The 16,637-nt window shown below is 41.3% G+C and overlaps 1 protein-coding gene across 1 annotated transcript in view; it reads right to left on the reverse strand.

The window, feature by feature from the left end:
* Positions 1 to 3,695: 3,695 nt before the first annotated feature.
* LOC136626051 (lysosomal acid lipase/cholesteryl ester hydrolase-like) overlaps positions 3,696 to 16,637 on the reverse strand; it is a 32,088-nt gene continuing 19,146 nt past the window's right edge. Inside the window, exons 4-10 of the mRNA XM_066600763.1 lie at positions 15,620 to 15,818; positions 14,478 to 14,587; positions 11,912 to 12,048; positions 10,225 to 10,371; positions 9,867 to 9,938; positions 7,969 to 8,037; positions 3,696 to 7,720 (exon numbers count right to left, since the gene is read on the reverse strand). Of these exons, the coding sequence (XP_066456860.1) occupies positions 7,487 to 7,720; positions 7,969 to 8,037; positions 9,867 to 9,938; positions 10,225 to 10,371; positions 11,912 to 12,048; positions 14,478 to 14,587; positions 15,620 to 15,818 (968 nt within the window). The 3' untranslated portion in view covers positions 3,696 to 7,486. The remainder of the gene's footprint in view (positions 7,721 to 7,968; positions 8,038 to 9,866; positions 9,939 to 10,224; positions 10,372 to 11,911; positions 12,049 to 14,477; positions 14,588 to 15,619; positions 15,819 to 16,637) is intronic.

A 16,637-nucleotide genomic window follows, 5' to 3' on the forward strand; every position in this document is an offset into this window, starting at 1 on the left:
ATTTTAGGTCATGGCCAGCTGGTTATTTCATTTTAATTTTTTATAGTGGGATAACCCCTTTACGTTTAAAGTGCAATACTCAGCCTAACCACATGGTCTGCTGTTAAAAGAAAACATGCTTATTAACTATAGAGTCCAAAAGGCCCAACCAATCAGACAAGTATAAAAATCAACACTCTTTATATATAGATGGAAATCATTACTGCAGTAATCTGTTGACCATAAACACTGATTTTTGCCCCTATGGCATCGCAGCTCGTTGCTATAGAACCATTTCATGCATTCTATATATTTATCATACAATATACAGTATATGCAATTCCCCAAATGGTCAATGTAATACTGCTACAGTGAACCATCATTACCGGTAACATTTTTGTAGGAGTTTTATGGCAAAATGGACACGACAAAAAAAACAAACAAACAAAAAACAAAAACAAAAAAAAAAAAAAACTTTCCCATAACCGGATTTTCTCATTTTATGATATATTTTTTTCCAAGAGACTATATGAAAAAAATATACAGAAGATGGAAATGAATTCCATATTCTAAAAGCAATAGAAGGCTAAAAATTCAGAAATCCTAAAAATTAAAAATAATTAAAACAAGATCTGCCAGCTTTCCTGATATTTCATGGAAAGGTTTTACTAAAACAGACCTAATTCTGAAGCATCCTTTCAGAATGCTGAGTTTTGTTGTTCCTCTGTTATTCTTCCTGGAAATGCATGAATTTATACTGTTAGAGTGTTTCAGGATATGTTCTATTGACAAGGGGGAACGGTAACACAACTGAAAAATTCTTCAAACATTTCCAGGGGGAATAAACTACGTTGTTGATCCTCCAGCATTATTTCATGTCGAATATAAATGTAACATAGTGGCCACTGGAGTGCCATATTTATGCCGTGGGGTTTATAATGGAGTTTTCTTGGCTAGGTCTTTTTGCCAATTTTTCATATCTGCTTGCTTGGCAGAGTGATTTGGCTGCAGGGGGTCCTGGATAAACAAGGGGCTGTACAAAGTAGGCGCTTTGCGAAGCCAGGCTTACTTCCAATTGCACTGTGAGCTGCAAGCTATAAAGTGGCCATGATGTATGGATGTCCAGATGTAAAAACTGATTGCTATTGCGGAGGGGGTGGTGGGTGGAACCAACAAGACCCACGTGAGAATTAATTTTTTTGCACAGCCATGCCCTGTTGCCAAAATCCCAATTGTTCGCAGACGTGTGTCAAATTGCTAGAAGTGACCAAGAGCAACAGGAGTCAGTTGTCCCTAACTACTGAGCATTGGAAGAGACGATGTTAAGAGGTGCAACAGAGCAGATGCATGTACACTTAAGGCCTCGTGTCCACGAGGAAAGTATATTTTCAAATCAGCAGCGGATCACCCGCACGCGTGATCCGCATGTAAAATTTCCCATAGGAATGCATTAACCCCCCACGGTTATATAAAGAGCCGCGGATAGTATTTTAAAGTGATTTAAAAATTTCATTCGCATGAAAATAACGCAACATGCTACATTTAAGTGCAGATCAGGCGTGCGGGAGCTCATAGCTCAATTGATCTTCTGCATTAAAAAAAAAAAAAAAGAAAAAAAAGAATGGAAGTTCATCTGCATTGCATGGGCTGCAGAAATCCATGTTACATATCCCCTGCGGGCCTGATTTTCCCCATGGACATGAGGCCTAATTGTCCTCTGGTCAGGAGCCTGGAAAAGTTAAAAAAAAACAGCAAACAAAAAATAAAATCTTTTTAGGGGGGTTGCAAAGTCCTCTTTAATAAGGAAAAATGGATGAAACAGTAGTTACTTGTAACATTACTATCTTAAGTCACTAACACAAGTGCACAAGAGAATTTATGACAGCCATGCAAGTTATACTTGTGCAAAAATTTGGGGCTCTCTGGCCTTTTACCGCTGATCTCACCACCGTTCTAAGAGGTGAGCGAGGCTTTAAAAAAAAAAAAAAAAAAAAAAAAAGGTAAAGGCAGGACAAGCTGCGGCCCAACAAAATTACTACAATTTATACCAGCAGCTGAGTAACATAGTATACACCTACCCCAGCTCATAGCATGGATTAGATTAAGATGCATCCAATTTATTAACAGGCATATGCTTCTTTATAGATCTGTTGCATCTTACTCCAGCAGGCTCTATTCTAAAGGCCCAATTACACGGAGCGATGATCGCTCAAAAAAAACCCAAAAACTAAAAAGCGATAATTTGAGCGATCATTGTTGCGTCTAAATGCGCGTCCATCGTGCACTTTTTCTGCAATGCTAGCTGATCGTTAAATTCAGGCCAACCTGAAAATCGTCCTGCGGTCTTAGCAGTTCTCCAGGGTAGTGCTGATAGCATCGTTTCCCGTCAGAGAACAAAGAAACTGAAAGCAGATAAGAGCACTCCAACTATTGAACTGCTTTTAGCTAAAGCTTCATTTGCACACTAAATAGCTCTTAAGTAGTGGAGGAGCTACTTAATAGTGTATGCAAAATGATAGCTTAAAGCTGTCACTCAAACTGTCATTTGAGCGATCTTTGAGCGATCATCGCTCCGTGTAAATGGGCCTTAAGAGTTCCTAGATAAATGTGCCCCACAGAGACTCTGTATGCATACTCTGCAGGAAGTGCTGCCATACTGGTTGTCACTTTTGAAGTGTCACTCTATGATAGACATAACAAGGACAGTTAGTCATCAGGTTCCGACAAGAACGTAAAAGTGACAATCAATAGGGCTGCACTTCCTGATGTCAATTTTAGGCTGCCGTTAGAAAACAAAATAAAAAAAAAAAACACCACAACACACTGAATGCCTTGCAATTAAAAGTTTTCTATATGCTACACAATCTCATTAAGGAGAATACAAGGCCATATGAAGTCGTGCTCAGTATAGGCGTTTGGAGCCAATGCGATGAGTGCAGGACCAACCCGGTAATAAACACTGATTTCATTTTCTGCTCTAAAACTAGAGAGTATTAAAAACAATATATTTAAAATATAGCTCTTTGTAAAAAAAAGTGTAATACATGTTATCAATACAACGAAAGCTATCAGATTTGCTATTGGTTAAAATTCTATTAGATAATACGCTGTTACATTATTTCCGACATAATTACATTTTTCCTGAGTATGTCTAACAGTGGTGTAGCTACAGGGGGATTCACACTTGCAACTCGGCCCCTAAGCTAGCAAGCCCCCCTTACCACACTAAATAGGCTGACTCACTCTAAATAATATGCCTTGGGAGCCAGTACCGTCCCACAGGAATCTAAAATAGACTGGGGGGGTGCATTGATGCACAGGTCAGAGTCTAGAGCGGCAGCGGAAGAGAGAAACCCACATGCACAGCTAAGTGACTGACACTCTGCTACAAAACACTGGAGAAGAGAAGGGAGTGAGAGGCAGGTCAAGTCACCTCGTGCTTCTCTTCTGCAAGGCAAGTAACAAGAAATACTGCCTGTGCAAACCCCTTCCCTCGCTGGAGTGTTACGCTCTACAATGGACTGCTGCAGGTACCATGGAGCTACATATAGGTGTGTGGTGTGTAAGTGTGTGCATCATTTTATTTATTTTTATATATATATATATATATATATATATATATATATATATATATATATATATATATATATATATATATATATATATATATATATATAAAATATATACACACACATACATATACATATACACATACACAAGGTAGTACACAGAATGGCCTGCAGAGGGCTGTAACCAAGATTAGCTAAAGCTGAAGCTAATCACTGGTTGTTGCTGGAAGAGCAAACCACTTAGTATGAGCAAGACTTGGAAGAATGGAAAAGTGAGAAAAATAAAATATGAAGGATATCTTTCAAAAGCACATGAAAAGATCTCTGAATGCAAATGAGAGCCCAGAAGTCAGAGGTTATCCAGGTGAAGGAAAGCTTAGTTAAGAAAGCTAAAAGTACATGAAGCTCAAATACGGAAGCTTAAACAGAATAATGCTCGAGTTATGAAGAAACTGTCCAAAGAGCTAGAGCAAACTAAACGGGCTCTAGCAAGGGAACACAGCGAGTTGAGAAAGGAGGTAAAAGTACTTCTGCAAGACAAGAGTGACTCTGAACACAAGAGACAAAAGGGTAGAGACTCTACATCAATAGCTACAAGTAGAAATTGCTGAAGGTGACAGTACAGGCAGAGCTGTCTGAGAAGGTGAACAGACTGCAGGTGGAATTGAAGCTCAGCTTGAGGATTCACAGAAATTTTGGGAAGAAGAAAATTAGTCAGAAGCTTGACCCTAGTACCAGGTTGAAACAAATAGAAGAATGAAAGGAATGTGTTCCTTGAGCAATTGGAGGAAGATATAGACACCAAGGCTCAGGTGTCAGATATGGAAAAGAATACTGTATTCTTGGACTCTGTTGAAGAGCAGAAGATAAAAGTTGAAAAGAATTAGAAGCTATAAATCAATGGTATGAAGAAAAAGCAGTGGTCTATGCCAAGTTTAAAATTAATCTTCAGTAGAAAGTAGAAGATATGACTGTGGAGCTTGGCCACCATCAGATTGTATCCAACTGGGAGAAGAAACAGAAGACGTTTGATCAGTTTCTTGGTGAGGATAAAACAATGTCTGCTAAATATGCAGAAAAATGGTTCGATAAGGACACGGAGGAGATGAGGGCTGAGCAACAGATAAAGGGTGAGCAATCCTATGAAGTACAAGACACCAAAGAGAAGGCCGAAGGTGAGGCTGCTGAGCTGAGGAAGCCACTAGAGAGGCAGAGACTGAAAGAGGTCTCAGAAACTGTGTTTGAAGAGTACAATGTGAAAGAAGTTGGAAAGAACAGCAAAACAGAATCAGTAGAGGCAGACTCTACACAAAGACCTGAAGAGATGTAACTGAAGAGCCAACAGTAGTTAATGAATGAGCAAGCAATTGAGCAAAAGCATGAGGGAGATGAATTTCAGCAAAAGGTTCCAAAAGCGAGAAAAAGGGGCAAGGGATGGGGCGATTAAAAAAACAAAACAAAAAACGAAAAACGAGAAGTTGCAGCTAGAAGACTTAAATGCAAAATCCCATTCCTATTAGATCCAAAAACAAACCATAAAATGTGTCACCCAGGAGAGCTAGCTGAAAATGTCAAACGATTTAATGAAAGACTCTATAACCTGAAGGACGACCCTCAACGCCCCCAACCCTCTGAAGAATTCATGAAATCCTTCCTATCCAAAATGAGCCTCCCCTTCACTAAATGCAGATCAGCTGAGCAAACTAAAACACCCCCATATCAGACAGTGAGACTCTAGAAACAATTCAGAGAGTTTAAAGCAGAACAAGCCTCAGGCCCTGACTGGTATTCCACTGAATATTACCCTATATTTAGACCCTTGCTGGCCCCGCAGATGACAAAAAGTCTTCAATGCAGCAATGTTGCAAGGTTCCCTCCCACAGGGGATGCTACAAGCTACCATAGCATCAATCCCTAAACCAGGAAAACTCAGCACCACTGCAGACAACTTTAGACCCATATCGTTGTTAAATAGTGACACTAAACTATATGCTAAACTATTAGCCCAGAGATTATTCCCAATAGTCCCATCCTTGACAGATGGGACCAGGTTGGCTTTGTGGGTGGAGGACAGGCCTCAGATGGCCCCAGGAGAGCGTTGGACCCGATAGATCAAGTGGGACAGCTGTGATAAAGGGGAAGGGTGGGAAATATGTCAAGGTAGTACACAGAATGGCCTGCAGAGGGCTGTAGAAAAACCCGCAGGGAGAACCATTAGACTGTCTGGTTGCTTTATGACATCATTTGGTATTGATTGATGAAAAGAATAGTCAACCACCGCAATGGGGAGATTTATTAATATGTGCACATTGTACCAGTGTGACTTTCAAGTAATCTCAAAAAAGTGGTACAGGTGCTTCAAAAATATGGCATGAATCCTGTACACCATAGAGTCAGTGTTGCTCATACATTGATATAACGGCCATGTTGCCATTTTCAAGATCTGACCTTCTAATCAGTTCTATTGAAGAGCAGTGAAAACAGTGCACTGCTGTTAATCACCGAACTGATATTTATGGCCTATTCGACATGTCACACTGGCATTAGGGAGGCAGCAACTGTAGATCTAGCCACAGTAACTAAGACCTTATTTATAGCCTATCTGCAGCGTAACATGAGCAGGTGATCTCAGTATAACAGGGTTCCCCACTTCTCCCATGTTTCAGACGCAACAGTTGACTTAGTATTGACCAAGATTTGCCCTAAATGGTTTTTATACAAAACTCACTTTTTTTTTCTTTCAGAAAACGATTGTAAAAAATAAAAAATTTAGATGGAGAACCTCAATAACTTACACACACACACACACAAAACCAAAACACTTTTTCATATGAAATTCAGTGAATCCTGAGAAATGTGATGACCAAAATAAACTGGTGAAAGCAATAGAAAAATCAAAATGATACTTTTTGAATAATAACCAGGTCAAACTGCTGTCCTCTTCCCGAGAAACTAATCACATACTAGTAGCTTTTTTGGGGAGACACTCTGATTAGCATTGTCCTCATTATTTCCTGTTAGATCTTTCTCTTTGGATGGATCTATGCTTATCCCAGACAGGCTTATATTCACATACTGTTGATTTTTCTAATCACATCTGCTGGAAGTTTGTTCCAAGAATCTACTACTCTTTCTGTATAATATTTCCTGACGTTGCTTCTGATCTTTCTAAATCTCAGATTGTGCCCCCTTGCTCTAGTGTTTAGCTTCCTAATAAAATTTGTCCCTCCTGAACCTTATTTAAGCCTTTAAACACATCTAAGGGCTTCAACCATGCCCCCCCCCCCCTTCTATCCTCCACGATAAACAGATTAAGTTATTTAAATTCTCTGCTGAAAGTTTTGTTCTTGACATCTTCCACCATTTTTGTAGACTCTCCTTAGACTTATCCTATTTTATCAGTGTCTTTCTGTAGATGAGGTCTCCAGAACTGAACACAGCATTCCAGATGTGGTCTCACCAGAGCTCTATACAGCAGGATCACAATCTCTTTCCTACTACTGGTTATATCTCTACTACTGCATGCTGCTTGCTTTCCATTCTATCTGGCCTCACTGTAGTGGTGTAAAGATAAGAGTCACATTATATTAGCCTCACAGACTTAACCAATTAAGATATTCAGATCAAAAGAAATTCTACATTGTCTATTAGGACATACAAGTATAAGAAGGGGCTTTAGGAAGCAGACAACCCCATTAGACATTCCCATCGTTGGATGTATTTATATAGAAAAGTTATTTGCTGAGAAGCTTTTCATTATTTGGTGAGATGAGAAAGCTTTGGTCTGTGTATAGATACAACTAGTAAATTCCTGCATGTGAATAAAGCACCCATGAATTGCATAGTAATTCAGATCAAGTTTTCAGAGTTGTCAATGAGGCAACATTTCTATTTCCATGTTGCTCCACAGGTTTTTCTCCAATACTGGACACAGTAGTTTAAGAAAACTTCTTCAGGATGTAAAGGATTTCATTGTACATACGCTCTGGAGCATCCAGGCCCCAGATAAAATCCAGATGTTCCCAGTCTGGAATCTCCTTGTGGTAGACCAAGTTACTGACTTGAGTAAGTAATAAAGCCATATCTTTACGATCGGCCAGCCAGTCGTTGCCTCCACTCCACAAAGCAGTGGGAATCTTCATATCCTTCACACAGTAAAACGGGGGCACAGTCTAAAAGACAATTGTCCAACAAAGTCACAACTTGATAAAAAAAAGTGTAAAAAACACAACAATGGCATTGTTCATAGTAACCATATTACTGTTAATGTAATGTACACTGAACATAAAAACAGTAGGCTGATGTACATCTACAGGTACCCTGTAGCCTTGCACTTCATTTTGTAGGAACTGTGGGAGTATAGTGCATAAAACTGGCATAGTAATGATGTCATCTGTATCTGGATAATGGCATTTATTACCTGGTTGTAATGAAGGATATTGCCCTTCCATCCATAGTCAAAAGCCTTTAGTTCACCACTCTTTACGGCCTAAAAGAGAAAAAATGTTGGCGGTCACCTAACATACCTGGAGAGAAAAAAAAAGTAACATCCCTTTTCAATAGGACGATGAATGAACTAAAGCAGTCATGTGTAGAGAGGGTTCATGTGAAGACTCCTTGCAGTTGCTTAGACTCAGCCAGTAAGGATGGCCACACACATTAGATATAGATTGGCTGAACCTGCAGATTTCATCAAGATTGGCTGATCATCTAACATATACAGCGGCCTCCCAATTGTCAACAGCAGATGTTGGAGAAGAAAAAAAGAAAATCAACTGTCAAATTTATATGCCGAAAACAAAGAAAATTTGGACAACGCTCTCTCCTTACTACACATGTACACTCAGTGAAGGGTGCATGTAGTGATTGGCAGTGCTAGCATTCAGTCAAACAGTGGTTCACAGCTATTTTAGGTTTATGGGTAGCTTAAAAGGGGTATTCCGGTGGATGAGAGAAAACTTGAATATTTTGTCCCCTATCCAGATGGGTGAAAACTGATAGATCGGTGAAGTTCTGTCTGCTGGGATCCTCATAGCTCCTGAGAATGGGGTCCAGTTTCTCCCCCATCCTCCTCACTTCCTTGTTGCTTCTCCAACGTCACCGAATGGAAGGCAGGTTGTGTTTGCACAATGCCTCTCCATTCATTTTCAATGGGACTGTTGAAGATAGCCAAGTACACTCAGCTACTTCAGTCAGCCCCTTTGAAATGAATGGAGCGATAGCTGCACAAGCACGACCTGCCTGCTATTCGGTTACGTTGGAGAAGCCACTAAGAATAGAGGACAGTGAAAAGGGACGCTTGTTCTCAGGAACTGTGGTGGTCCCAGCGGTCAGAACTCAACCGATCTATCAGTCTTCACTCATCCAGCCACTATCCATTTAAGAAGCGCTAGTAGAGTTCACGAGTTGCATTAGCATTGTGGGCAAGTAAAGGTTTAGTTGGCGCAGGATCACCGACTGTTTCTTTAGCAGGGCATCATATAGAAAAATGATGCCACGATTGAGGACATACTTCTCCCCCAAAACTTGTTGCTGATTCACAGAGCGCTATAACAAGTGTTTCTGTACTGGACAAATAAAAGTTCTGGGTGTTAAGGTGCACATCCTGCGAGCTGGATCCCTCTTTTTCCTCTATTTTATAGTCCAACAATTATCATTTGGGTGGGATTCGAGCACCCGGAGCAGCTGAAGAACAGGACACACTGATTATCGCTTATCACATAGACACCCCAAACTAAGGAGCTCTGTCTAGTGACAAAGGTGTATCACAATGAGATAACCAGTTTGGTTGAGGAAAGCATATAGTTTGCCTCTATACTTTAAGGGGCCACCTTGCTAGCTTTGTGCTGTGGTTCTTTCATTGCTTCCCTGCCTAGTGATGCTACTAGCAGTGAACTGAATGGCAGCACACCCCAATTCACTTGCCAGATTTAGTGTCCGATGCACGGGTTTCAGAGATCAGACCTCCACCAGATAGTTATGACATAACCATCACAACTATGCTACCAAACAAGCACTAATATTAACCCTTTATTAAAGGGATATTCCAGCCTAAAATATCAGAGATGTGAGCAGGAACTCTGCATTGTGCTTAGCTAATACATTCAATGCCATAGACTTTCGATGGAGTGGGAGGGCACCTGATTAACACTCTACTCCAATCAAAGCCCTCCCATCTGTGGTGTAGACTTTGGCAGGGGTCCCAGTGGATGGACCCCCACAGGTATAGCAGTTTAGTCATTCATCCAGTGGATAGTTAATGAGTTAAGTGGAAGCGCACAACAAAAACACATGGCTATTGTAAGCACCCATTCTTACCTGGGCCCAGTGGATCATGTTTTGCACAGATGTTCCTGAGGGGCAATGGGCGGAATATACATCTACTCGGGTCTAAAAGGAGGGAAAAATACACTGTTAAGTTGTAACCATTTTACCCACACACCCCGTAAGTTACATTTTTAAAAAAAAATTTGTCTATTAGAGCCAACTAGATTTTCCCCAAAGATGCCAAAATCCCACCAGAGAGTCAGATCTAAAGTTCGGTCAAGAGATAATCCCTTGATGGGGAGATCAGTGTCCCAGCATTGTGTCCTAATAACCTCCACCTAGGCTACTGTAAGACTGAAAATCCGTATAAAGATTGGATGAGATAATTAGCAGTTATTACTAAACTTACCATGTTGAGGTTCTTTTCGTTAAAACCACATAGAACAAAGAAAATATTGCCACATATTTGTTTAATTACTTCATGGGTGCAAAAGTGAGTGGCAAGCCATTTAATGAGCTCTGTCTGGGGTAAAAACTCCCTTCTGCCAAACAGGTCCTAAAAACAAAAGGAAGAAGTAGAAATTATAATGAATATGACCATACCAAAAAATAAAAAAAAGTATAGATTGTTGTTAAAGGAGTTGTCCAGTTGTAAGCCATTGATGGCTTATCTTCAGGCTAAGCCAATAGTAGATCAGCAGGGATCTGCCGGGCTGGTGTGCTTATGCGCCGAGCTGATGTCCACAGAAAGTAGGCGGCCTGGCTCCCACTGCGTAGCTAGGCTTAGTATTACGCACAAAATGACTATTCACTTCAATGGAAGCTTTGCTTGTGATACCAAGCCTTGCATTTCCTGCCGAAAGCAACTCACTGCAGGAGCAAACCGGCCTAGCAAACAGCTGATCAGCAGGGGTTTCCGGGTGGTGGACTCCCGCTGATCTATTCATGGTCTATCCTATGCCTAGAGCATCAGTAGTTTACAATTGGGCAACCATTTAAACGGCTAATGTACAACTTTGCACTTTTTTAAATCAATTGGTTTTTGGAAATAAAGACTTTGTAATTTTTTTCTTATGAAAACTAGTCTGATTGATTTCTATGCTTGTATCGTTTACCAAGGCACTGCAGAACTGAAATATTAGCAAATTCTGTCAGGGTACACAGAGACTCCTTCCCTAGCCTGCTGACCTGTTGCAAGTGTTCATTCACTGCCTTATCGCTGTGCTATTACAGTGCCAAGGAATGTTGGAGGAGAGTAAAGCAGAGAAAGCTACTATACAAAGTGCTATAATTCACAGACTTTTCTGCTCTTCTAAGCAATGAGAGGGAACGCCATGAATATGCACAGACTCTGCTCCTCCGCTCTCCTTTTTTTCAAAGGCTGTGTAGCATAACCACACCCACTCAATACTACACAGCCTTTGAAAAAAAAAAAAAAAAAGGAGAGTGGAAGAGCGGAGTTTGTGCATATTCATGGTAGAGACCAATTGATCTGTGCTGGGAATGCCACTGAGCCAGAAACTTGGTTTGCAGGTTCTCCTATATATTTAAGTATGACACTTTCTAAATGCATGAGAAGGAAAACACAAAAACAAACTTTTTTTTCTGCAGGGATTTAGTAATGTAGGTCTATTTATTTTTCATGCACAAACGTTCCCATAGCCTTAAAGTATCAAAGAAGGCTCAGAACTTCCATATATACTTAAATAATAAAAAGGTAGTTTAATGGAGTTCTGAAACTTTGCAGAATACAAAATTATTAAAGCACATATAGGGAACTGTATAGCATTTATATGAATGTACGTAAAAGACAGACAATCAATGCCCTTCTACTACCCAATTACAGCTTTTCAAGATCAAACTTTTAAACACAATACATTAAGAATGACTACAAATCACTTTGTTTTGTTATTTACATCTAGTGATTGGTGAAGCCCCCAATGATCAGAGCTTTATCACCTATCCTGTGGATAGGTGATACATACTAAATGTGGAAAACCCCTTTAAAGTCCAAAATGTTAGCTTTCCAGCAGGGAAAAGCACTTCTTTGGTATAGGAGCTGGATGAAAAGGATGGAGGTAGTAGGGTTTACGTACCTTAATTACAAACTCTGGAAAAATACCCAACTTTGCTAATGGACTGCTGGAGAATTTGATTGTAGCCACAGGAGCCAGGCCGAAGAACATTTTAATTCTCTTTGCCAGCTGAGGCAAGCTTGAAAATGCAATAAATCCTAAGACACAAAACACATAAAAAAAGTTAAGCCAGCTGTCCAAACATATAGGGATCCTAATTAAAATACTGCACTCAAAAATAGTAATTCAGAAATTGATCACCTGAAAGTTTGAGCAATATAGGGACAATTAATAAAACTAGTTAACCCCTTAGTGACGGCCCCATTGCCTTTTTATGTCCTGTCCTGCTGGGCTTTATTCCCTCAGGACGTAAAAACATGCTTCCTCTGGGAATGAAAGCCCTGCAGGCTCAGGACATGACAGCTCCATGCTGTTGGTTACTGGAGGTAGCCGACATGCTGGAGCTGTCATCCCGGGCAACGGGACCCCTCGCCCGGTCATGTGATTGCTGTATCTACCGGATACCAGCGATCGCATTAAAGTGGAAAGGGTTTTTTTTTTTTTTAAGCTTTTTAAAAAAGTTTGTTTCATCTCCCCTCATGAATCATATCTGAGGAGAGATGAAATTAGGTACCTAAGGCCCCCGGATTCATCTGCGGACCTTACCCCGGCTTCTGCGCACGCACCCGTCGTCAAAATGTCGGGCGCATGTGCAAAAGCCACACATTGCCGGGGTAATTTAAAATCTCCCTGAACTTGGCTACTACATGTAGTCGAGAGCCTGGAGATTTCATGGGGGGGCCGCAGTACACTGTTCTTGGTCAAGTGATCGCTGCAGGCTGGAGGACCGAAATCTTAGCAAATTTTGTCAAAATAAATTGACAGATTGTTTCTCAACTCCTCCTCAAGCCGACTCCACAGCTGTGAATGTGCATTCACTGCCTTTCAACTGAGTTACTACAGAAAGCTGTATGACAGTGCAGAGGGATAGAGGAGGAGAGCAGAAAACACTACTATTACAGAGGGCTATAATTCATGCTGAATGAATTCTCTGCTCTAATGAGCTGTGAGAGGGTAAGGGATGAGCAGCTATTGAGATAGATGAAGAGATAACGGTGTAGCGCCCAGTAGGCATGCCAGGCTACACAGCCTCTGAAAGAAGAGTGGGAGCTGAGCTTATGCATGATCATAAGACCAGGTGATCAGCGCTGGAAACACCCCTTAGGGCTTACACGAGCGTATATCGGCCGGCGATTTCACGGCTGGCCAATATACACTTCCATCTAAGCAGTTCCCTGCCTTCCCTCCCACTCACCGGCTCTCTGTTTCTCTCCTCCCCTCAGAGCGGTTTGCAGTGGGAGTGGGTGGAGCTAAGCTCCCACCCCTTGTCCATAGCCAGCAATGGGAGTGGGTGGGACAGAGTGGAGCTTAGCTCTGCCCTCATCCTACCCCCTCCAAATTGCAAACGCCAGGCTGGAGGAGAGAGGCAGAGAGCTGGTGAAGGAGACGAGAAGGTGGGGGGGGGGGGCTGCTTAGACAGAAGCGTATATAGGCTAGGCATGAAAACCGGACCGATATATGCTCGTGTAAATAAGTCCTAAGCCAGAAATTTGAATGTAGGAGAGCCTGCAAACCAAATATCAGGTTTTGTAAATACATGAAAAGGAACCCCCCCCCCCCCCCCCCCCCAAATAAACAGATAAGTGCATAGCAAGATGCCTGTATACATTTTTCATGTACAAAGGTTTCCATTACTTTCAAGATAGTGACTTTGTATTCCAGAAGTTATGATTTAGGGAGACTTTAAAACAAGATCGGCCTATAATATTGTAGAATTTTGCTGTGGATTTAACAATTTGCAGTTGCAGGTAAAGTTTTAAAAATGTGTACAGGTAGCCCTATGCAGATATTGAACTTGCATCCAACTCCAAAGTGAAAAATGTAGCATTGGGCTAGGTTTTCAATGGATTTTCCATATAGACGCTCCTCATGGAAAATCTGTGGCATCTGCAGAAGCAGTAAAATAGATAAAATTTTCAAAATCTCGTCCACATGCTATGGAAAAAAAAAATCCACACAAATTGAAGTGTGGTGCAGATTTTAAATCCGCAGCATGCCAATTATTGCACCAGATTTTTAGTGCAGATGCCTCCTCTTGTAATGAGGGGGGTGAATTCTGCATAAAATGGTACGGTTTTTAATGTGGATTTTGTGCATCCTAGTCATAGCCTTAGTCTCTAAGCTGACAGCTATGACTCGTTTTAAGCTCACTAGATGCCTCCTAAATAGAGATGAGCGAGTATACTCGCTAAGGCTAACTACTCGAGTGAGTAGTGCCTTAGCACAGTATCCTCCCGCTCGTCTCTAAAGATTCGGGGAGCGGCGGGGAGGAACGGAGGGGAGATTTCTCTCTCCCCGCTGCAACTCACCTGTCACCCGCACCGGCAGCCGAATCTTTACAGACGAGCGGGAGGATACTCGGCTAAGGCACTACTTGCTCGAGTAGTTAGCCTTAGCAAGTATACTCGCTCATCTCTACTCCTAACACATTCATGTAGTTATTGCTCCATTACTTTGAAGCACTGACCTATAGTGGTTCCCTGAGAATGTCCAATGTAATAGATTTGCTCCTGTCCGGTTTTGTGTAATATAAAGTTTATGACTGCAGGAAGATCCAGCCTAGCCATCTCGTCATAACTAGGAGAGAGCACAAATAAAACACGCAGAGTTGGGTTAATAGCATTATAAATTTTATAATATATATGTATACACACACACAGATATATACATATACATACACACACTAAGGCCAGTGTTATCCCTGCCAGCACACGGTATGCCCAGTATATGAAAACTAAGCCAACTAATAGGTGGTGAAAACTTAGACTGGACAATCCTAAAATTGGAAAGACTTCTCGCCCAGCAGAGCCACTATGATAAATCTGGTGCACTTTAAGACTATATAATTTTTAGACAGTATTAATAAATAAGCCCCACAGTCTTTAGACCAGGCAGTGTATACGTGATCTGATGTACCTTACCCATACATTGGTCACAGCACTGCTATCGGCTACACCTATTTCAAGTTCTCTTCCATGATGTGCCCTCTGCTGGCAGCCGCTGTCTATAGCTACCCACATCCACATCCATCTTTGCCAATGCAGAGCGATGCAGGATGAGACTGGAGAGCCGGCATTACCCAATAGCTATTGTGTGTTCTCTCTACCCATCAGGTGATTCTTTGGCTGTGAATGGCACAGATGGGTGCCGTCAGGTACAGCTGTGGATAAAAGGCACTAACTCTCTGCATTAATGAGATGCTTGCTACAGATCTATATATCTATATATATATCTATATATATATCTATATTTTTTTTTTTTAGATTGTGACCAGTTTTAGTCAACTTACATATTCTGCACTACAAGGAATATCCACTCCTAAAAGCTCAAAATATCATGCTGCTGCTTATGCCTATTGATTAGAAGCACCGCCGTTGCCCACCCTCTTGGATTAGCTGGCGGTCTGTTCCATCACCTCACATACATCGCTGAGGAACAAATCTCCAAGCTTACCTCCGACTTGCAGAGAAATAGACATGTTTAGGTGTTGATGGGTCACATACGTAGATAAAGGCTTAATAGAATGTTCAAGAGAGTCCGTGAACACCAATTTAAAAGCCTAAAACATGATTGTTCTGAGCAATGACCCCGACTCTAGGTCAGATTTACCTGAATGCCCAAAATTCTTCTTGATCAGGAGTGAGAGTCTTGTGTTTCCGAGACCAGGTATTACCCCGACTGTTCCCCATCCACACGTCATATCCTGCATCTGCTAGGATGAAGCCCAAACTGTTGTTCGCCAAGTTAGTGACCCAGTTACTTCCATCTGCAAGTAGACCATGCTGCAAGAACACCACAGGCTTGGGTCCTACAATGTAAGAAAGATACATATGTTACACACAGCAACGTCATAATTACACACACACACACACACAGACACACACACACGGACACACACACACGGACACACACACACACGGATTGAAGAGGGATTTTTTTTTTGTTTTGAGAATGAACCAGTAAACGCCAGACACAAGGTTTCATTAAAGTCAGTGCTCAACATCACTCCTGGCGCCCACTACTGTCCGTAGTAGTGTACTGAGGGTACTGGTTTGTTCTGGAAAAAGTATTCAAAGTTTTGAAAGTACGGAACAAGAACCTCTCCATGCTTAGTTATATGAAGAGCAACTTTCTCAATTGCAATTAAAATTGATTGCCCGATGTGGGCTAACAGTCTTAAAAAGGGGTGATCCAGCTTTGAACTGTTAACGGTTTATTCTCATCTATAGTAGATCTGCTGTGGTTCGTTGCCAAATCACCTTTTCAGTGGGCCAGTGTGCTCATACACAGAATTGATCTATGATGGGGGGGGGGGGGGAAGCAGACAGCTCCGTTCCCACCGCAGTGGTCCAGTTTAGTATTACATTGAAGTGAATGGGAACTTTGCCCACGACACAAGCCTGGCCATCACAGTGGGAAAGGAGCCATCTGCTTTCTACACACGGAGGATAGGCCATTAGTACTTTAAAACTGGACAACCCCTTTAAAATCAGGCTATCTAGCTTGGTAATTAGTAGGGTCCCTAATATTTTCTAGTTCACAAAGCACTTTATAGGACTGCTGGCATTGAGCCACACTGAATATTAAAATGGAAAAATGCCTATTAGAGACATGAATAAAGTCACAT

This window comes from Eleutherodactylus coqui, chromosome 4 (genome assembly GCF_035609145.1).
Source record: "Eleutherodactylus coqui strain aEleCoq1 chromosome 4, aEleCoq1.hap1, whole genome shotgun sequence".
NCBI lineage: Eukaryota > Metazoa > Chordata > Amphibia > Anura > Eleutherodactylidae > Eleutherodactylus > Eleutherodactylus coqui.